This window comes from Neodiprion lecontei, chromosome 4, assembly GCF_021901455.1.
Source record: "Neodiprion lecontei isolate iyNeoLeco1 chromosome 4, iyNeoLeco1.1, whole genome shotgun sequence".
Classification (NCBI taxonomy): domain Eukaryota; kingdom Metazoa; phylum Arthropoda; class Insecta; order Hymenoptera; family Diprionidae; genus Neodiprion; species Neodiprion lecontei.
In genome coordinates this window covers 14,099,128-14,122,083 of record NC_060263.1, presented here as the reverse complement: position 1 = coordinate 14,122,083, position 22,956 = coordinate 14,099,128, and the positions used below count along the sequence as shown (strand labels likewise).

The following is a 22,956-nucleotide window of genomic DNA, read 5'->3' as shown; positions in this document are numbered from 1 at the left end:
TTTATGAAGTTACGAAACCCTCGATCGACAGAGCATCAAGAAGACGGCCGCTGACCCAGGGCCATGGACGAACGCGCAGAACTTTCACGTTTCAGTAAGTTTTCAATTTTAGCTGCTTGCTCTTAAAAATATTAGACAGGTGCGATATTGATGTCTGCTTATATGGTACACAGATTCGGGTGTTGATAAATTGCAGCATGAGAAATGAATCATCCCTTACAGTTCGTCTGCGTCGAAAAATTTATTTTCCTAATTGTAAGAGTTGTTCAATCAGGCCGCATCATGTAACGTATACGGTATAATATGTGCGAGAGCCACTGCAATTGCGCGTGCAATCATTCTCAGAGAATTTCTCGACCGGTTCTTTCAGCTTTTCACTTTAGTGTCGGTATAGGTGCCCGCCTATATCGCACTGTGGCGTCAGGACTTGAAAGCAGCTCTGCACAAACTGTAACGCGTATCATTGGGATCCAAACCACATACGCCTGTCCAGTAAATGGTAAGAGATTAGAACGTGTTAAAATAAATTCATATTCATATACACGTTATTCCGAATTTCGCAAATAAACTAAATGCATGATACGAAAATCACTTCAGATTAATCGATTTGGTTTTTCAATTTATATGGGTAAGTCCACCAATAACCAACACATGAACGGGACGTTAAAAATCAATTTGTCTGAAATTTTTACCTCTTGTAGTATGTACCAAGAATGGCAAGCTTACCAAATTTGAACCTTCAAGGAGTTAGCGTTCGCGGGAAATGCCACATCAAACTTTATCTTTGCGACCTAATTGAGATTTAAACTCGAATTGTTTTGGTGTCGTTATCGGCATAAAAAAACTTTGCAAAAATAGGCATCTTATGAAAAAAATTCTCATCTTTCCGAATATGTTATTCATTTCTGGATAACTTTTCGAAATCAATCTCAAAAACACGTTTTTCGGTAAAAAAAAAAAAAAAATGGTATAGTTTCACGTGCCACCAAAATTTATCTTACTTTTGAGTTTTTTATGTGGAAGCTGAGATTTATTCATTAGGGTACTCAAATTTTCAGAATGGGATGGCTATAGGATTCCATGTGAGCTACGTTCAATTGAATCTATTGATAATACAGGTATGTACTCTCTTTTCGGAATTCAACGGAATATTTTCATTTCTTTAAATTCTAGACCATCAGATGTATCTAGCGGCAGTTCATGAGGTAACTGCACCATCATCTCTCATATTTCTGTTTATTAGTATACCGCGAGAAAACGTTGAAACTTTACGGGCTTGGCGAACGACTGCGCAGGCGCTAAATAGTTTAACTCAAATTGGTTGTACAATGGCGATATTTTCGACCGCCAATCGTAGTAGACGACAAAGCTCGCGCCTGGGCAGTCCGTCGCTGAGCCTGTTAAGTTTCACCGTTTTCTCGAAGTTTACTAATATACAGAAATCTGAAAGACGATGGTGCAGACACCTCATGAACTGCCGCCAGATACATGGATCAATTTTTGGATAATTCGCATCGCTACTATGCACGCTTCAAAATTCGACTGAGAAATGAAAGGATATTTCCAAAAGTTCGAGGCCAAAGGATTCGAGGGAGACTGTCTTGTACCTGACGTGAACACCTGGCCTTTACTGGTAATGAAAGGTAAAACGGTCAGATATTAAAAAACTGGTATCCTCTTCGCAGGCACCTACCCATCATCACTTGCTTGGCACGGGCGCAAATCGCACACATACCCGGCAAATATATCTGCACGTACCCCTCTTTAATGTCTGAGTGTGATCGCTGAAAGGATGGATGTCTATTTGTAATTGCAACAGAAACCTTGGACTACATGTATCCTCTGCATAAACCCCCCCGCCACCGAGTAATAATTATATTGACGATCGAAACGATTAGAGGTGTACGCTAGGTGCAAGGATAAAATATCCCAAGAGGTCCTCTGTATTCAGAGGGCTGCTTCCAAAAAATTGCTATAGCAGAGTTTCGAAGGACTCATCCGATGGCAACAGTGCTGTTTCGTTACATTTAGGTATTATGCATGTGTAAAACATAGCCCAATGGCAAGGCGGCCTGTTACCAATTTACAATGTCTGCGTGTATTTTCCATTGACGTTTCTTTCAACCCGTCGACGAGCCATTCCAATTATAAGTATCAGATTCTGGCATGTCGAGCCGTTGTCGGTGATTTGCATTCATTTCGAAATCTGGCCAACAGAATTATTGGACGACGTTCAGAAAATAATCAACTTGCGCAGTGGGGATATTTATCGGGATGGCAAAATCGATAATCGTTCATCCCTGGCAAATTCAGGAAAGTACAGTTCATCGATATTAATAATAGGTGAGGTGAGAACAGCACCAGCAAATTGCGAATGTAACCAAAGCCAAAGCTATGCGATATATATTTTATAACTAATTGGCAACTCGATACGGCGAACGTAAAGTGATCTCGAGCCGGCCGAATTACGCACTATTTACGTATCACTTGTTCGATTATACACGCGTCTTAGATACGTATTCGTAACCCGATACTCACATCCGTCTTTAGCACGTGTACGTAGCCGAACAGAGTTGAGGAACTTTTTGCGATAGAATATTTACCAAACCGCACCCGAGCTGACAAGTTTCAAGACCTAAATATATCCAAATTTTAAGGCGCTGATTTCTCATGCTTCATTCTCATATAACTATAACTTCCCGATGCTTACCTGCAGCTATCATTCCAACATGTCAATCTCACGCTCTCATCCCTATTTAAGGTTCACTTGTATCGGAAATTGATGGCAAACTTTCACACATGCTGACTTATATTTGTATCATGTGTTATGTATTCGTTTTAATAAGAATCAACTGACCGAAGACGGCGATCCACGCAGAGCATCAGTCAGACTAATAAAGAGCCCGATCACCAGTAGCGATACCACCGCAGTGGAACGGGAAGGCCTCCACTTCATTCTGCAAGAATGGAAAAAGGAAAAAAATAATGAATGTAGATCAAATGTTGAGAACATGTTCTGGAAGAGGGATACGCTTTTCGGTTTCAAATTGATGTAATTTCTTATCTAACGCAACGAGCATTAAACTATTTTAACTATTTCAAATTGAACATAATATGCACTTTCACCGAGAATCAACATTAACTGGCGTAAGGAAACGTTATATATAAGCAAGTACAAGATAATTGTATACAGGTATCAATTTTAATTTATGCAGCTTCACTTTCAGTTTCATCAATAAAATGAAAGAAAATTTTTAAAAATCAACCGAACAAAAGAGAATGTGCGAATGTATTTTTCTCTAAGGATGTAGAATATAGGTTAACGGACTCCCGTAATAATATAAATATACATCAATATTTCACTTTTACCCGTAAGATTGCTCTGTAGGTACTGTAATAGCGGCACTCGAGCACCGCATTGCAATCGTACGTCTTTTAAAAAGAAAAAGGTCGGTACTAATTAGTACTGCAACTTCTACTCTGACGATGCATCGTTCAAACTATCTGTCCCAAGACTTGCAACCTCAATTGAGTTGATTACGAAAAGAATATAACCGGGAATTAGTATCCAGAAGATTTTTGAATTGCACAGTATTGCAATCTAATCGATTTCATTTACAATTAGTTGAGAGAGATTTCTTTGCTTTGTAACACAAAGATGCTACCGACAATGGTCACCGAGATAAAATAGCGAGTTGTCTGACACGGATAGCGGATCGTGCGACAAGGTCGGTGTTATCCGGGTGGTGCTGTTTTAGACGGATAGAAGATCGTAGTGTTACTATAAAAAGTATCATGGATCAGGTATAATGTATATTTATACTTGTCTGGAATACAGCAATATTTTATCTAATTATACTTCTTCAATTATTTAAATTCGTATAATCTTACCAGTCACATATCATTTCGGAACTACCCGCACATTACCTTGTCCTCGCCACTACTGCAAACTTTCTTTTAGATTTTACAATTACCTTGAAAGCGATTGACGGGAACTTATACGTTCATGGAAAGTTTGTACAGCTACTACACCCTTGACGGCACAGGAAAGGAAAATTAAAAATTTTACACCGCGAGTAATGTTGAAAGGGAACTAAAGTTATTGTTGTAGATTTTTTACTAATTTTTTTTTTTATTTCATTACTCGCATTTCTTCGATTATAGTAGATTGATTATTCTTGTTCTACAAATTTGTACACCTCGTGGGACTAAACAATCGGCGATTTATGTAGCCGCTGTAAGCCTGCTGTATCAATGGTAAAAAAATGCGTTGAATGAAACGTGAGAGGCATCAGAGATAGTGATGTAAATTTATATTTGGTGTCTAACATTCTTTATATCGCTCAACTTTACAAAAGCAGCGATTATTCTCACTCTCATATTTTACACCACGCGGCTGTATGTATGAATGTATATCGTTATAAATTTACGTAAGAGACTGAATATCGTTTTATAGAAAGCGCTCATGCCGACGGTTATATATCGTAAAGGTCGTTAATCCACATCCATTAACTGTACTGGAAAAAATCTCAACTCTCCATATTGTTCCAGGTTGGACTTGCATTGGCGATCGTTGCCAATTCTGTTCCCGCAATTTGATGAACGGTAAGTAGCGTAAATTATGAAAAGCATTAATCAGATCACGAATCTCTATTTGGCGAGATCTCGATATATGAACGAGTCGACGCAATAAATGCAGTAAAAATAGAAAAAAAACCAGAAAAAGATTAATGAAATGTATCAGTATGTTATGCATTACCTCAGGATCCTTCGGTGTTCCTATTCCAGTCGGAAATGCATCACACTAGAGCACTACACCACAGCATAAAACTGTCTGACAACGATCACAATCAATAAACACCAACGAACACTTATCGACAGTCAGTTGTGGAAGCAGTATGGCACACGAAGCGGCGAACTCTTGCTACAGTTTTTGCAGGAGTATAAAGTGGTAGGAATTTGTGAAAGAACAAAGTCGAAAGGGAAGGAAAATAGGAAAGCAAACGACTATTGGCACTTCTCATGAAGGCCCAATGAAAAAATGGAGCCTCGATCAATTTTGCCGGAGAGAATGTTGCGGTTTTTTACTGAGTTCGCGGTGTAGTGTGTAATTCAGGTCCGGTGTATCGCGAAATGCATTTTGGCTTTATACCTGCAGTCAGTGGCGATCGGCTAGCGGTTGTCTGTGGTATGGTTCTGAGTTGGTAGCGAAGTGGTAAAGCGCCAGCGACAAATGAAACTCGATCCGTATCGACTGGTCGAAAAACAGGGCAGGGGCAAGAAGTAAGATGAAGAAAAAAGAAACAAACAAAAAAAGCAACAGGTCGTACCCGGCATTTCCCTTTCGCTGTCTTTTACCGCTGCGGCCGTCTCTCCCACCTTGTAACTCCGTACTGTACCAAACTGCCCCCCTCTCACCGACCGGAACACACGCGTTTAGCCCACTGCAATAGATCGTGTACAGTATAAGTACACGTACTGCCGCTGCAGGTGAAATTAAAATTACTACCACCGTAAAGATAGCTGCTTTTCTAATGATTAGATGATCGCAGCTGACAAGAAGGCATTTCGACGATAGCTTAGGACGTACGTTTTGTAAAAGGAGTTAATACTGATGCTATGATGTGTGTTTAACCCATTAAAACCCAGGAAAAAACTGGGTCAGCTAGCATTAAGCTAACTATTGCATTCGTAGCAAAATGGAAAAAATAAAATATACGTATTTTTTGTTATGTCATTTGCAATTGCTTATAATAAATTATTTGAACAAATTGTACTGAAAGTCATTCTTTTGAAAAACTGACTGCGTCTATCGATTTTACGGGGGAAATGAAGAAAATCTATGTGACATGTTTTCGTCATAGTTCAATTGGTTAGTGAAAAATCGTGATGAATATATTCACAATTCTTCATACTTTCCATTATAAAAACTATGACACTAACAAATTGAACTCTGACAAAAAAATGTCACATAGATTTCCTTCATAATTTTTCCCATAAAATCGATTAGTGTAATCAGTTTCAAAATAACGACTTTCAGCATAATTTGTTTAAATAATTTTTTATAAACAATTGTAAATGACATAAGAAAAAGTATGTCTATTTTATTTTTCCATTTTACTATGAGTGGAATAGTTAGTTTGATGTTATCTGACCCATTTTTTTCTGGGCTGTAATGGGTTAATGCGTATTGCCTGGGACATTTGTCACGAAGGATTTGCAATATTGTCTTCTACTCAGTTAAATACTGTACTGCAGCCTAATTTTATTACGCATTCATCATTATCGGATATACTTTATTCGTTGGGAACTAATTGTAAGTGACATCTTACAGTTCGCGGTTTACAACGTCCGCAGTAACTCGTTCATTATGGTGGGGTAAGAGTTGGAAATTTCTAAAGATGTCTACTTCTTTTTCTTGATTAATAACAATCGTTATCACCCTCCAATCATGGATATAGTACCGATGCGAAAAATAGGTCAGAATAACTATATTTTGAATATCATAACAGTGCGCCTACTATATTATAAGTTGCAGAATTCCGAGGTTTCACTTCTTATTGTCAGTGAATTGCTTGTATGTGTGCATCTGAATACATATATGATTGATTAAAACTAACTGATAGGTAATTATGTGCTCGGGTGCATTCAGTGGAAAAGAATACACGCACATTGTTATAGGTACTTGATTCAGTATACCTGTAATCACCCTCATGCACTCGTAAAACAGTACCTATCATATTCGGATACAATGAAAGAAAGTCGGGAGAGTAAAATTTTTAAATAAAGTGGCTATCTATCGACCAGCCGCGAAAGAAATCAGGGTGATAAGTATCGCATGTTTCTTTTCATCCACATATCGTCAGCGCTACTTACACACACATAGATGCAAGAGATAAGATAATGATACCTCGATCGTCGGAAAGTGCGCTCCTTTCATTGCGTGCATAGTATACGTGCATTCGTCTGAAAGATCTCCCCAGTGCGCATAAAAAATTGTCAGTGTCGAAGTGTCGATCGGATATTTTAATAATTGGGGGTATCCTGTGTCATCACATTAACGACGCTGCGCTGCATTTATAGGCAGGTATGAACACGTTCATTCATTATTTCCGTACGCTGGCCCCTGATGTCTGCCGCACGACATTCACATATAACATACGCAGCGTAACGGGATTCGAACTAACAACATCTACGATTAAGCGTCACTGACAGTTGCGCCAAGTTGCGGCAAGTTGCGCCCTTCATATTCAGAGCTGTTAGCTGCAGAAAGGCGCCTGAGAAAATCCACACTCTTGTTTTACGTGTTTCTCATTTGGTAGCGCCCTTTGACATGCCGTAGGATTTTGGAACTAATTTTCAAGATACTCTAAATGGTAATTGCAAGTCGGTTACCGACCCGAACTCTACCGTACTTAGCGTCACAAAAGCTGTGGATGATACCTACAGAGCATAATTACCATTGCGAAGTGCCACTATAGTAGTTCAAACTGAACAAATCACGTATTAATCGAGATTCACTCTGACTAAACTAAAAGAATCTGAGTTTATCACAATTCTATAAGCACTTTACAGTATTAATGCATCAGTTTTAGTTGAATTCACGTACGAATAAAATCAGAATTTGAAGAACTGCGACCTGTGAGTATGTAGTAAGCAATGGAAATGAGTAGTTTTTGAAATTCTGTTGTACATCCAATCAAATTACTCATCCTGCTTCATTTTAGTTTGAATTTTTTATTTCAACTCTCATTCACTTATTGTGAGCCCTTTGTCTGAAGAAAGTTCAATATATTTTTATGGCTATGGATTACTCGCTGATTGTTTGTTCAACGATGACAAAAATATATTGAATTGGCATTGCATGAGATTCTGTCAAGTATTTGACACATCATTTGTAGACATAGACACGGTCATGTACCCAAAAAGAGATTTAGAAAACTTGTATATTGGTCAAACAAATTTATAGATATATACGTATATTTTCATCTTGTTTACGCAGTTTATTCGTCGTTTCTTAGTTTTTATTATTTACTGATTTATTTTTGTGACTGTTATGGGAAAGTTATTAGCTGATTGAGTTTGAATGCATGCGCGGGATTTCAACTGACAGGGTATTAGAACACTTAGAATGGGTAGTGTGTAGACGACCATCTATTATAAATCATTGGCATTTACATCCTTAAAAGACAATAATACAGATATTGGAAAAAAAAGAAGAATAACAATCACCACAAAACAAAGTATCTGCAGACACCTCCGATCGAAATCAAAGTGCATTCAAAGAGAACGACGCATAAAAGACTATCGATATAATGGATCGTCTGTAAATTGAGATGAAACTCCGTTTTCAAGTAAAAAAGAGCAAAACACAATGAAAACGTCCGAAAGCAATCGGAAGTGTAATTAATTAGACTCGACTTATATCTAGACCTACACGATATACTTATACAGTTATACTTGTAACCATCAATCTTTTGCAAAATCCTATTAGAGACAGTATTTTTTTGCATTTCAGACCTTCATGATTTCAGGTGAAAATAAGAAGACTGATCTCAAGTTAAATAGAGAAATTTTGATTTTACACTGAAGCCAATGAAACTTAGTGCCCTGAAACGAATCAGAATATAATTAACAACATGTCACTTGTGTACATAGATAAGAATCAAAAAGTAAAACGTAGCAAATTATTATTTTAAAGCTTAAAGTAGATTACTTGCTTTGCTACGGGAAATATAAATAGATATATCTGTAACAATCAAAAATTTTCAAAAAATTAGGGGGCAAATATTTTCAATATTATTTTCGCCTCAGCAATATTATTTTCGATCGAATGATATTTTTTTACATTCATTTTTTTTTCTTTTGTGAGTGCAGCTAGCGCATTTAGATTTAACTTCTTGGTGGCCATGTGGCTAACGTATACAAATTCGTTCATAGTTGTTGTTTACCCACTTAAAATGACAAAAATACCTCCCTAACCATTTAAGTACTTACTTTGAGGTTTGTTTTCGATATTCCGACAGTTCGATTGAGAAAATATTTAGCAATTTAAGGGGGAACGTCACTGTGATAGCCGAAAAAATTACCGATTTTTTAAAATTTTTTCCAGAGGGATGACTAACTAATAAAGACGTCGGATTGTTGGTATTTTATTAAGTGTGTATTAAACTTGTTTCATATAAATTTTTATTAAAAAATTTCTTAGAATTAACAAAGATATGGGCCTTGACTTAACGACTAATATAAAAATCTTCCCTCTATCGTGGTATTGATATCTCTGTGAAGGGTTACCTGAAAATAAAAAACAAAATCTTATCAATATGTATACAAATGTAGCTATTATTGTACCTGGCCGTTTTTTTTCTTTGTGATTATTTTAAAAATGGTGAGGGATTTAAAAATTTTCAATTTTTAAGGCTCTTTTTTTGTATTGCGCTCTGGAAATTTCGAACTGGAGACAACAGTGGTCGGAAAATATGAGACAAAGGTCATGATACACCTTGATCGAGCGTTTGTTGACTTTTTGGAGCTACAGCCGTGATATTTCGTTCGCTTGGAGAGAAATAAAATCCATACAAAGGATAGCGAATAACACCGAATACTGTGAGACAGAGCTTAGGCTACGAAGTCGCGAATATACCGGGTGTCAAGAAAGCACACCGCGTATATGTCCACGCCTATTTTTTGCTCATATAAGTTTTGCCTATTTATAATTGCTTCTGTTACTGCTTTTGAGTTGTTCTGGATGTTTTGAATTTTTTTTTTTTTTCGTTAATTACTTTCAGCCGGAGTCTTTTATTATTGATCTGATTTATTTTGAGTTTTTCTATGTTTTTGCTTTTGATTATTTTTATTTATGACGCACTGTGTTATTGATCTCGTCCTACACGGGGGACGTCTTTCTGACATTTACTCTAGCACTCAAAGTTTTTGGTTGCATAATTGCATTGAGGTGTAGAGTATATGGGGCATGTCACAAAGAAATGACCAAGCCAAACCGATGGAGTCGGGAATTTAAGTCACATATTTTTTTCTGAAAGGTTTTGAGTTTGGAAATATACTCTTAAAGAGATTTTTTAATTGCCTTCTTCGTTTGGGCAGAATGTGATTTGATTGACATTTGTCAATTTTTTTTTATATTAAATTGAACATAACTAGTAACATTTTACTATTTTTTCAATATATCAAGAGTAGATATAAAAGATATTCGTTTTCACTCGATTATCAATTTCTTGGTATATTGAAAAAACAGTAAAATGTTACTAGTTATGTCCAATTTTATTCGAAAAAAAAAAAAAAAAATGATAATGTCAATCAAATCACAATTCATTATATATACTCGGTGAGTCAATTAATTACAATTTTCTCATTTATTCCGCTTTCGTAAATATCATTTTTGGTAAATAAGTTGCCCAACAGTTAAGTTTTTTAGTGATTGAGTTTCAGCAAATATTACTCACAAAAAACATGTTTTTCACGAGTAATGCTTAAGAATGTATAATAATGAATATATAATAAATAAATATTCAATTATAATAATAATATATGAAAAAAAATTTTTTTAAATTTCGTAGTAATATTATTTGAGATTTTTTTTTTTTTTTTTAAATAAGTAAAAAATTCAAAAATCGTTAATCCGTGGTGTATGAGGGCTTGAAACATTCGTAACTTGACAAAGATTAATTTAAGATTTGTTTCTTCCAAATACAAAATGGCGTATTTTCAGAAGGCGAAAAAATATTGATTATTTTCGTTTCTTCTAGTTTTTATGATACCACATATTTTTTTCTTGAAACGACGTTCAAAAATAAAACCTTTTTGTTCCTGATGTTTTTTTGAAATATCCATTATTTCTGTTAGAAACTTGGCCTCGAATATGAAACTTTTCAAATTGACCGAAAGTGATTCTTTCCGAACGGTCCAAACGAAGGTGGCAACTAAAAACGCCCTTTAGGAGTATATTTCCAAACTCATATCCTTTCAGAAAAAAAATATATGACTTAAATTCCCGACCCCATCAGTTTGGCTTGGTCGTTTCTTTGTGAAATGGCCCATATAGAGAGCTCATAAACATCTTCTATCCTGTCATAGCATATAAAAAATAAAAATTATCATATAAATGAAAGTTTCTAATATCTTCATTCCTACAATTCAGATTGTACGATATAAATTTGTCTCTGCCGCCTCGCTCGATAATTTTCATTATATATTTCTAGTAAAAATTTTCATGTCAGAAGCCGAAAAATAAAATGTATTACGTATTCCCATATTTGTGGAGTTTCAGTACTGTCAAATATCACTCCTAAAAATAAGAAATATCAAGGGGTACGTTTCCATCGTGGGGATAGAGGCGGGTTAGTTACAACTTGGATTCAATGAAAAACGAAATTTTGCGAGAAATTATTTTCTTTCTCTCGAATCTCATTGCTTTATAGATAAAGCAGATAAAGCTACCGCCAGTCGCGCAGAGAATTCGAGAGGCATCACCGAAGCGCCATTTTGTGCGGCGGCAACTACGTCAACCAAGAAATGCCCAGCTAAGCGTAATTTATTTACGATATTATAATTTGTAGTTCTTGTTTGCTCACTTCGATATAGCATGAAATCACCTGAAGATGGCTCATTTTACTTCTTCTTCTTTCTGGAATGGTAGTAAGTATCTTATCCATGGACTTCATAGCCCCAGAAATACGGGAAATGTGAAAATAGTACCACGTGTCAAGAAACCACACATTTTTGTGATGGTTTTCGAGATATTAACTTTGCTGAATTTCGTTATGAAAGAGCGATGCACAGTAGAAATTTGACGCAGTCCGGTTCATTTGTTTTTCAAATATATTAAGAATAAGGGTGAATTTGCTCGGTCGGTAAAGGTAGAAGTACTACATACCCTTAAGCAGGCCGATCGTGCACTCCTATCTCTATAAAACTGGACTTTCACGGGTGGCAAACATAGACTTGTGGCAAATTGCCGCGACAGCGCCGCACCGTTGGCGGACGCAACGGCGTAATGCGACACGTCAAAACCAAGTGGCTAGGTCAATGCATCTCAGTTATGATTTCATTCAAAGAATTTAAAAATCTAGGATTGTGAATTGGAAGTGCAAACGGACGGAAAAGAAGACGCGAGAAACAAATTGAATGAAATGATACCAGTTGTTTGAGGTATGAAAATAATCTAATTCATTCTAATTATTCTGGAATCTTAATACGTATAATGCATTGAAATAAATCAACTATTCGTGTCTTTTTTATTATTGTTCATTGCTGCAATATTTTCAGTGCAGACCACGTGCAGACTATGCGGTAATAATGTTACGTGCCAGTCGGTATCCACGGCGGCACCCTCTCTGCGCCCTACCTTACCAGCGTGCAGTTACCATAAGAGAGTCTTACGTACTCTTACCAATAGTCGTAGATTGATACCAACACACATAGTTACCATAGTAACGTCCAAATTCATATATCGATAGTTCTCATACGCTAGATTAACCGTTATTTCATCAGTCAAATTCATAACATATATGGTATATATATTTTTTCCCATTTAACCGTTATACCTTTCAACATTAGCTTTCACATAAAACCTTTGATTTATGATCTCAACCGTAATAACCCAAAGTAATAAACACCTGCAATAGATAATAGAGTAGACGAGACACCGGAAACGTGGGAAGAGAAATCATGGATAGCTCACAGAGAAAGAAACCCTTGTTCTCAGAATTTAGGATAGCGCCTTCATTTTAATGACGATAAGACCAATTAGCGCTTCGCCGCTTGCTTCTCTAAACCAACCACCTCGCGCTAATCCGCCACCCAGATCTCATGCACTAACCAGAAACCTTACCCCCAATTATTTCATCATCCTTAACCAATCATCTGAGACCCGCGAGAAACCGCCACTCCTTTTGAACTCCTCCTACTTTCCCTCCAATTCAACCCTTCCAGAGAACAGAATAGCAGAGAAGAACTTCAGACATCATAGAGAACACAGGAGAAGATTCAGACATCATAGAGAGCAGATCGGAACTTTACCGAAATCCTAAAATCAAATCACATTATAATTAATTCAGAACCTCCGAGACTTATTAACAGTTTGTGACTGCGATAGTGATTAACATCAGTTTGTACCACAATTGTAAACCTACCATTGAGAACTAGAAGGAGATTGTTAATAAATGTGTAGTTAACCCAAGTGTTGTTATAAATAATTATTTCAATCACGCGTAGTGATGGTTGGCACGAGCCTTACCTAACGAACTCTCAGAATTGTAGGCGAGTTGAACGAGAAGATCTGAGGAGCTGATCAGCGGATTCCCGAGATTTACCATATACCAACTACGTAAGTCAGGAGAATAATTTAAATCACGCAGCGAATCAGAATCGACTCGGAACGTAACAATAAACGTATGAAAAAGCATCTCATGCATAAACGCACAGTTCTAAAATAATGAGAATAAATCAGATTATTTTCTTACTTCATACAATTGCTATCGCTTTATTCAATTTCCTTCTCACTTCTTCTTTTTCTGCGTCTATTCATACTTTCAAATAACAATCCTAGGTTTTTAAATTCTTTGAATGCAAACATAACTGAGATCCACTGACCCAACCACGTGTGGATTTTTACGCGCTGCATTTAGCCGCTGCGTCCGTACGCGGTTTTCATGAGCGACTTGTACCGCCCGTGAAAATCTAGCCTTAAGTCTTGTTGTAGCCTAGCACCCATAAAAAAACATGGCAAAGTGGGAGAGAGCGCAATTAAACACTGACACAATTATTGAGAAGTGTGACGGAAAGTTTCATGATTCATTGGTGCGGCTGGTCCTACAAAATTGTTTGAACGACAGTTTGGATCTACCACGTTTTGGCAAAGTGTACAATCAACCGTCAGTTTTAAACTATGGAAAATTATATGGATGATGTTAAATACTGGGTAAGGATGCAAAACGATGACTTATTTCCTTTTCTCTTTTCGTTATCTGGCTCCTCTCTGCTTATAGGCAATGATCGGGAATGGGATACATTAGTTATGATAAATTTTACGATCCTCATTCTTCCAAGATAACTGCCTTCACTCCCGGTGGTATATATATATGAGCAGTCTAGTGGAGATTGAATGTAGAATAAGTTACGACCATTCCTAACCTCGTAAACCCAAAAGTGACATATACCCTATTGTTAATACGCCCACGCCCTCCGAAGACGTCTATTTATTTTCCGATTTCCGCTTACACGAATGATTTCTTGCCAGATAACGTTGAGACCTGCGCCATAATTTGTGGCTAAACTTATTTTCACTTGACGCAGAACAGGGACAAATTTTGATCTACAAGACCAGGGAGTAATAGTTAATGGTATTTGGAGTATTGAAATAATCATACTCAATGATCCTTAAATTCGATCTCATTTATTACCACAATATATGCAAAATTGAAGAATAGTTAATGGCAAATTTCTGATTCAATTATTCAATATAGCTTTAGAATGTCAGATGACAAAGAGGTAACCGATGTTAAGGACATCGGAACCGTTAGTCACATTGGTCCCATATCTCCTGATTCTGAGTACGATGATTACCTGGGAATCCCTGATTCATTCAAAGTATCATTGGACGAGCATCAGAATGCTGCTGTGCTGCAAATGCAGGAAGGAGAAGCGGAGCCTGACAACAGAGGTGAATCTTGGTGCATTGATCATTTGTAAGCTGATTAGGTTTCTGGGAAATCGATAATTCTTACATACAAATCTTTCATCTTTTCAGGTCCCGTAGGCTTCAAGAAGTTCTCGACAATTTACACCACAGCGGTGAAATTCAATAGTCAGGATCGCAATATATTCATCCCTGGGGTTAAAATAGAAGTGAAAATCATTGACAATGAACGCAGTGTCACAACGCATCCATTGAACCCAAATTTATACACAATTCAGTTTACGCATGGGATATTTACATGGACGATAAAGAAACGATACAAACATATACAGACCCTGCACAATCAGCTGAAAATCTACAGAGCTAGTTTGAATATCCCTTTTCCAACTAAAAGTCATAGGGAAAGGAGGAACAGTTTTAAAAATTATGAATTAGTCGGTCAAAAAGGCCGAATGAAAGGGGCTTTGCCCAGGTGAGAGAGGTTTAAAATATTTGCCGTCGCTTTCAGTTACAGCGATTATTTTCAGCTAAAAGATTAGAAATAAGTATCTAATAATGAATAGTATGTTGAGAAGAGGGTGGAAATGGTCTATATGTTAAACAATTCTGATTTTTAATGTAAGATTACCGCTGCAATTTACCAATAATGTTTATTTACAGATTTCCTAATAAACCGGATGGCCTCGTACCCTACGAACAACTGAGTCACAGAATGCAAGTACTTCAGGAATACTTTGACAACCTACTTCAAATTGAAATCTACAAACGTCACCCAGATACTGTAATTGCTTTCACAATGAACAAAATAATTTGCACAGTAGAGAGTACTCATTAAAAAATAAAAATAAAATACAAAGAGGTGCATAAAATGAAAAGCTGAATTATCAAGATGTTCGAATTACAGATTGCATTTCTGGAAGTATCGCACCTTACCTTCATTGCAGACTTGGGCCTAAACGGAAAAGAAGGATTGGTCATGAAACGAACTGGATCAGGTTCTAAAACTGGCTGTAATATGTGCGGTTTGTTAGAAGGAATGTGCTGCGTTCGGTGTAGCTACTTTTGCACATCTATATGCGGGACGTGGCATTCGAGACATCTTATTGCAAAAGACACGTTCATCGCGTATATCAGGCCTGCTGATGGAAGAATAAAGTCCGTTATTTTGATGGATCAAGGATTCGAAGTTAGTTCGGGAATGTATTCCACAGGCTTGAGAAATGGCTTGCAGATAATGAATTTGAGCAGACAGATAGTTATCAAATGTTGGACGAGAAGGAAAGCTAAGGAATGGATGGAATTCATCCAAGAGTTAGCCAACAACGAAGGTGAATAAAATCTTAGTTGATACGCAAGCTCATAGAAAACAGCAAATGTACTAGATGGTTTACAAATTTCAACGAGATTGATAATTTTGAATTTAGGGAAACCCTTTGTACAGAATAATCCCCACAAATCGTTTGCTCCGTATCGACCAGCGATGCTGGCATCTTGGTATGTCGATGGAGCCGGATATATGTCTGCTGTAGCCGATGCATTGGAGGGAGCTAAAGAAGAAATATTTATCGCGGATTGGTGGTTGTCCCCAGAAATATTTATGAAAAGACCAGCAATCGATGGAGATCACTGGAGACTGGATAAAATTTTGCAACGAAAGGCTGTAAGTATATAGCAGCTTGATTGATATTTTAATTATCTGATTCACTTATCAAATATAAACTTGCGATACATTTTTATGCTTGTATCTACAAAAATAGGAATACAGACTTGGTGAGTTAGTATCCAAACATCAGTTTTATCACATCTCAAGAATGTATTTAGCAAATCACTTGAAAATATTCGTAGATGGAAGGTGTAAAGGTGTTCGTCCTGATTTACAAGGAGGTTGAGTTGGCACTGGGTATAAATAGTTTCTACAGTAAACAGAAGCTTGTTGAAAAATGTCCGGAGAACATAAAAGTCTTGAGACATCCTGATCATGCGAGAGTTGGAGTCTTTCTATGGGCGCATCATGAGAAAATTGTGGTTGTAGATCAAGCGCTTGCATTCTTAGGTGGAATTGACTTATGTTACGGACGATGGGACAATTCCGAACACAGGCTAACAGATTTAGGCACGTATTAAATCCTGCCAATAAAAACAAACTAAATAAAGATATGACAGTTGATGAAAATGAGAAGATCACATTTACAAGGTAAACAGAAATTATTTTTGCAGGTTCTGTTCATCAGTCTAGCATCTATATTCCGACAAAAGGAAAATTGACGAGTACCAGTAGTAGACCGACAAAAAACTTGCAGGGTCACAAACACATTTTGTTACCCTTGGCAGTAGCAGCAAACACCGTAGCTATGGCTACAACAAAATCGATGCCAGTTTTGTAAGTCAGACACGTGACAATACCATAGAATCTAGAATCAAATTCTGCATTGAAACGAGTTATATTCTCATCTGTGACAATTACAGGCCAACAATGAGTAGCGAATCTCAGTTGCCGCAATTAAAACCCGGAGATCCGTTACTATTATCCCCTCCTGATGTGGTAGATTATGTGAAATGCAACACTCCAGAGTCACAGAGAAGAAATATTTTCGATATGGCAAAAATGACTGTTGACAAAGTGAGGTATAATGTTAGGATGAAGAGGAAGGAGTGGATAAACATGGTGTATAATCCAAATGAAGGGAGTAGTGATGAAGAAGACCAAGTCGACGAGTAAGTTAATTTTCTTTCACAGATTTTTAGGATCTATTACTAAAGAATTGTTTATCACTGTTCCTGCTTTCAGCGCAACTTTGGAAACGCCATATGGAGATGGAGAGGGCATGACATGTGATACTGCTGACGTTGCCTTTGGCATGTCAGGAGGGGCTAAACTTTGGCTTGGCAAAGATTATACAAATTTTATAGTAAAAGATTTTAATAATCTTGACATGCCTTATCAAGATCTAGTGGATAGATGCACAACCCCGCGAATGCCTTGGCACGACATTGGCGTAATGGTTCAGGGTGCAAGTGCTAGGGATGTCGCTAGACATTTTATACAGAGATGGAATGCTGTTAAGGTGAGCAGCATACTGAAAAATTTCATTGCTCCCAAAATGAACCTTAAAATTCTGATTTATTTTCAGCTAGAGAAAGCAAAATTGAACTCGAGTTATCCGTTCCTCTTACCAAAATCCTACAACGATTGCAGAAGCTATATTCCATTCACACAGTCCAGTGCTACGTTTAAAGTCAGATGCCAAGTATTGAGATCTGTCAGCTCATGGTCCGCGGGTTTTCTCGAACCAGACACAGTGGAGCAAAGCATACACGAGGCTTACATCCAAGCAATAAGTAATTCTAAAAGGTGAGAAACTATAAATTATTATTTGATTTATCTTGATTATTTTAGAATTAAAATTGAAGAAACGTCAGATAATCTCATAATTGTGGCAACCATCTGTGGATTGAACTAAGCTCAAAAACTATATGGTTAGCACAGTGTTATTAGTTCTATAATAAATTTTTCCTCTCATGGATTATTCATATTAGCATGAATAAATTATAGCTTTCGAATTTCCTGACGAATATATTACTGTTTCTTCGTTGGAACATTTCATCATGCAGAGGAATTACAGATAGAACGACTTCACTTCAAGCAATTCTTCTTGGTAACCGCTTAATTAACAACTGCTCGTTTCATACTAGGCGTTTGCATGTTAATACTTTTCATTTGAATTTCAAAACAATCACCAATTACATTTTTGCATGGAAACCTTCTATGATCATTTCATTGCTAAAGAATTCTAACTAAATTGAGTTGTAGTTTGTTGTGGATAAAAACACTTCCTTGTACACAGCAATTTATAAATTAGCCCCTACATTTTTTAGGTACATTTATATAGAGAATCAGTTCTTCATATCACTTGCTTCAGTGGAAGGTGACATTGTGAAAAATCGTATTGGCGAAACGCTGCTGAAGCGAATAATACGAGCCTACAGAGAAGGCTCTGTGTTCAGAGTATTTGTCGTAATGCCTTTGTTGCCTGGTTTTGAGGGGGAAGTAGGAGGTACGACGGGAACAGCTTTACGTGCTATAACGCATTGGAATTATGCTTCCATATCAAGGTATGTGAACTTTGTTGAAAATCGTTCTAACAAGAGGAGCCCAGCTTTTAATCCAAGAACATGCGAATTACAGAGGAAAAGATGCCATTCTGGTTCGGTTGATGGAAGCTGGTATACCAAATCCCAGCGAGTACATAACATTTCATGGCTTGAGAAATCATTCGAAACTAAATGGCTCGTTGGTGACAGAACTTATCTATGTTCATAGCAAATTAATGATTGTTGATGATTGTACAGTGATTTGCGGCTCTGCAAACATTAATGACAGAAGCATGATAGCTACCAGGGATAGCGAAATTGCAGTTATAATTCATGTGAGTTGTTTTCACTACATATCTGATTCGTCTATGCTTTTACAATAATGTATATAAATTAGCGAAATCGGATTCTGGAGACCATCAATTATTGTACAGGATGAAGAATTTGATGATGGTCGAATGAATGGCATGTCATTTGCATGTGGTAAATATGGAGGTTCCTTGCGCAAACAGCTCTTCAAAGAACATCTAGGTATACAAGATTCGGAAGAGGGAATCAGTTTAGAGGACCCAGTGAAGAAATCTTTTTATCATGATATTTGGTGCGCCAGAAGTCATCTAAATACCCAGATGTTTGAAAGAGTAAGGCAATATAAAAATTTACTTGCATGACTAATTTCAAGTAATGATTTTTTTTTTGCCTATTGCAGGTTTTTAATTGCATCCCATCCGATACTGTGGTCAACTTTTCCATGCTGAAATTATATCAAGATGATACTCCGCTTTGTTTGTCTGACCCTATTCAATCCGAGCAATTGGTGGCCAACATTAAGGTATGGGTACAATTGAATATTATTGATGCAGTGTAATTTGTTCCAACCATCAAGATCGTTTCAATATATATGTATTTTTTTATATTTGAAGGGGCACCTTGTGGATCTACCCCTGAACTTTTTGTGCAACGAAGTACTCACCCCTAATGTTGGCACGGTTGAAGGGATTATGCCAACGTCATTATGGGTATAAGAGGGGTTGGGTTTCTTTTACTTTCAAATGATGAAAATGTAGAAAAATATATCTATGTATAACAATGATAGGTTGATCGTTAATATTTAGCTGTACATAAGTGCAATTTCAGGCAGCGACCGTAAAAGTATTAAAGACATTTTATAAGTTGTTTTACGATATCTTTGGTTGTCTTGAAAAATTCTCACAGCTATCATTTAATGCGTTACTGAAAACTTAACCTTCATTCACACTGCTTCCTAATAATCACATAGCATCTGTATGGGGTGTATCGCAACCCACCCATACAAGACAAGACATTTTGGCCTGAAAAGATTCTTGGGTTTTAAATATTTTATGGGGTGCAGATCACCCCAAAATGTGAATGAAGGTTAAAGTTGTTTTTCTGATTATGGACTGCATTAATCAGTGGTATTACCTAGCTGTAAATATAGACATGAAGTTTTTGACGAACGTTCAGTATTATTTTCCAGTTATAATCGGAACGTTTTGGGAATTCTTTTTTTAACTGTGTTTTCTGAAAATGATGTACGATATGTAAAAATTAGTGAAACTAAATCCAGTGGCGATAATCAGCAGTCAAGTGTGTTAAACTATTCCTGAAAATTGGACAGTGCTGTACAGTTTTTCATTTATTATTTTATAAAACGAGTAACTGATTTGCCTCTTCAAGGGGAGACTTTGGTGAAATTTTGGTCAAAAACGGTTTTTCAATTCTTAACCCTAGTCACCTACATCTATGGAAATTTCTACATTACTTACACGGGGTCACTCAGATCCCAGCCAACTTTGGAACGTTATTACTCTACACACCATTATGCGCAATTACGACTCGAACAAAATTCTGAGACAAAATTTAACAATTCAAAAAATAGATTCCGATGTTAGTTTTCGCAAAAAAACTATGGAAGATGTGGGAAAGATTTTTCATGTATAAAAAAGAGAACTAACGCAATGAGATCTCTGAGACCCCAATATTTTTTTAATCATTGTTTATTTTACTGGCACAACCAGTCCTGATTCAAGCGCACTGGCTTTAAACTTATATGTTAAAGTCAGTGTTGAGATCAACAGGACTGCATGTAAATGACTAAGGTGGTATAAGAAAATCCTTTCACCAATTTTTAGATTATGATATAGGCTTTGAAAAAAAATTTTAACCTGTGATGAAAATGTATGTGCAAAAAACCTTTCAAAGATTTTGCCTACCACTGCCAAAAATTCCTTGCGCATACTCTTTCAATACAGGAGGCTGATATTTTATTTCAAAACCTATACTACTATAATCTATATATATCCATGATAATAAAAATTAGTGAAAGGAATTTCTTGTACGATAATTTTCAACCGATAATCAGAAGTTCACCAAAGTCAACCCTCAAAAAAAAACTTAGCTTGTTTGGCTGCTAACTTTAGCTCTATTAGAAAATGTTAATTTTTATTGATATATTCCGTTATAAATAATTATTCCACATTATTATAACTAAATAATATAATTACGGATCACGAGAATACATATGACATATATATGGGTCATTCTACACCAAATCAGACGGTTTGAAAAATTTTGATATTTGATTTCCTCAATTTTTTGATACATTTTAGTACGCCTAATAACAGCTTTTCTGGTAAATTTTGAGATTTTTTGATTACTTGTTAAAAAAATACCAAATTTTCCGAAAAATCGCTCTTTTTTGGTTTTCTGTTGATAACTTTCTTAATAATAATGGTCCAAATTAAAGTTTCATTTTTTTAAATCTTTGTTTTTAAATGGCCTTTATAGAACAAAATAATATTTAAAGTGTTTGTGATTAAGATTTTTGAGTTTGAAATTTTAAATCGTGTTTTTGAAAGTGAGTGTCCCTTTCGATTTGAAATTTTCGATTGAAATTTTTTTTATTTCAAACCATTGTTCTTTTAACAACTTTTAAGACCGGTCCGGTCGTGGGCCCTCCATACTCACTATTTTTTTCGACTTTTGTAAAATTAAAAAAAAAAAAATTCCGTTATAAATTATTTTAAGTACCGATTTTTTCCACTGTATACTCTTTTTTTTACTTATTTTAAATTAATTTTAATACTTGTCAATTGTTAATGGGGTTGGACACGGTAGTGTGACCAAACTGTGTTCTTCGTCTGCCCAATAGTTGCGCTGTCGTACTAGGGTTTTGTGGATATAGATATACAGTTGCAGATAACCTCATAGAGCCTCATGCTCGTGGTGTATGTACATTCACATAATAAAACAATTTAAAAAAAATACAAATATACAAACGAAACATTACACCAGAAAAATTAACAGTACTATTTAAAAAGAACGGTAATGGAATTTGAGCTGAGACGACCAAGAGACAAGCACTCTTCCACTGCATTACTAGTCGATACTATAGGTATAAATTTATGTATTAATGTCTGAAATGTGTGTCCCAGGTAAGGATTCGCAGTTTGTCTGATAATTAATGAGTTCAACTTCTTTTGACGATAAAAAATAACTGTTCTTGCCACAAATTGAGCTATTTCACTAGAGTTTATAATATTTATGTAAGAGTTTATAACTGCGTGGAGATGATAAACCTCGACGATTGTTTCATAATTATATGGAAGTGCACAACGTGAGGTTAAGTTCTTGAATGCAAACAAGTACCCGTTAACAATTAATTTGTATAATGAATAAAGGAAATAAGTTATTGTTTGATAAGATACGTATGACAAGAAAAATATATTTTAATGCCTGCTGTTTGTAATACGTGGTGCGTGCAGGTAATTGAAAAAAACCAACATTGACAAAGTCATTCGCAACGTGCAAATGCGCACAACCTGTTGCGGTAGACATTCGAACGCATTGTAAACAAACCCCATACGCCGTCACTGTTAGTCGACCACATATTGTGCATCAGTACTGTGAGTGGCAGAATACCGTACTACTATAAAGATCTAAAAATGAACGCAGGATTTGTAACATGGAGATTGGCCTACTTCCCTCTTACTCCATGCTGTTAGCTACCACTGTGTATAGAAATCTGTGGATCTTACATTGAGTAACTGTATGTTCAGTTGGTGGGATGTGTCATCGTTGGTGTGGCCCTAACTGTAGTTCCTTATCTATCTCTGTCTACGCTGTCACATTGGGGTATCGTATAGATATAGGATCCGGCTGATTTGATTGGCTTATCTTCAGGTCGC

At 36.4% G+C, this 22,956-nt stretch overlaps 2 protein-coding genes and 2 long non-coding RNA genes across 14 annotated transcripts in view; 2 read left to right on the top strand and 2 right to left on the bottom strand.

The window, feature by feature from the left end:
• Window positions 1-5,237, bottom strand: part of LOC107220038 (mucin-17) — a 31,863-nt gene extending 26,626 nt beyond the window's left edge. For 3 of the 7 annotated variants that reach the window (XM_015658434.2, XM_046736783.1, XM_046736782.1), the window contains exons 1-2: window positions 4,760-5,237; window positions 2,858-2,957 (exon numbers count right to left, since the gene is read on the bottom strand). In XM_015658434.2, coding sequence (XP_015513920.2) covers window positions 2,858-2,956 — 99 coding nt within the window. In that variant the 5' untranslated portion in view covers window position 2,957; window positions 4,760-5,237. The remainder of the gene's footprint in view (window positions 1-2,857; window positions 2,958-4,759) is intronic. The other 4 variants (XM_046736784.1, XM_046736786.1, XM_046736785.1 and 1 more) reach the window with 2 other exon arrangements.
• Window positions 5,238-8,802: 3,565 nt separating this feature from the next.
• On the bottom strand, window positions 8,803-13,356 carry LOC124293820. Of its 2 annotated transcripts, none has more exons than XR_006903672.1 (3): window positions 13,256-13,356; window positions 12,851-13,045; window positions 8,803-9,294 (listed from the first exon to the last, which is right to left on the bottom strand). It is a non-coding gene; the product is annotated as an uncharacterized LOC124293820 (long non-coding RNA). The 2 variants fall into 2 exon arrangements; XR_006903673.1 differs by having other exon boundaries at window positions 13,152-13,289.
• On the top strand, window positions 11,987-13,026 carry LOC124293821. Its single transcript, XR_006903674.1, has 2 exons — window positions 11,987-12,168; window positions 12,286-13,026. It is a non-coding gene; the product is annotated as an uncharacterized LOC124293821 (long non-coding RNA).
• A 343-nt stretch (window positions 13,357-13,699) lies between the features above and the next one.
• On the top strand, window positions 13,700-22,471 carry LOC107220040 (phospholipase D2). 4 transcript variants are annotated; one of them, XM_046736219.1, is made up of 17 exons: window positions 13,700-13,939; window positions 14,258-14,360; window positions 14,484-14,680; window positions 14,768-15,128; window positions 15,317-15,437; window positions 15,561-15,984; window positions 16,081-16,316; window positions 16,502-16,769; window positions 16,874-17,036; window positions 17,123-17,371; window positions 17,445-17,721; window positions 17,788-18,008; window positions 18,533-18,769; window positions 18,843-19,083; window positions 19,183-19,389; window positions 19,458-19,580; window positions 19,672-22,471. In XM_046736219.1, the coding sequence occupies exons 3-17, from the start codon at window positions 14,491-14,493 to the stop codon at window positions 19,771-19,773; spliced, it is 3,420 nt and encodes a 1,139-aa protein (XP_046592175.1). In that variant the 5' UTR covers window positions 13,700-13,939; window positions 14,258-14,360; window positions 14,484-14,490; the 3' UTR covers window positions 19,774-22,471. The 4 variants fall into 4 exon arrangements, with proteins under 4 accessions (XP_046592175.1, XP_046592176.1, XP_015513924.2 ...); XM_046736220.1 differs by having other exon boundaries at window positions 14,007-14,360; XM_015658438.2 differs by lacking the exon at window positions 14,258-14,360.
• Window positions 22,472-22,956: the final 485 nt, after the last annotated feature.

Coding starts and splice junctions, on each gene's coding strand:
- LOC107220040 (XM_015658438.2), top strand. Junction 16,317..16,501: donor AAATTTTGCAACGAAAGGCT/GTAAGTATATAG, acceptor AAATATTCGTAG/ATGGAAGGTGTAAAGGTGTT. Junction 19,390..19,457: donor ATACCCAGATGTTTGAAAGA/GTAAGGCAATAT, acceptor TGCCTATTGCAG/GTTTTTAATTGCATCCCATC.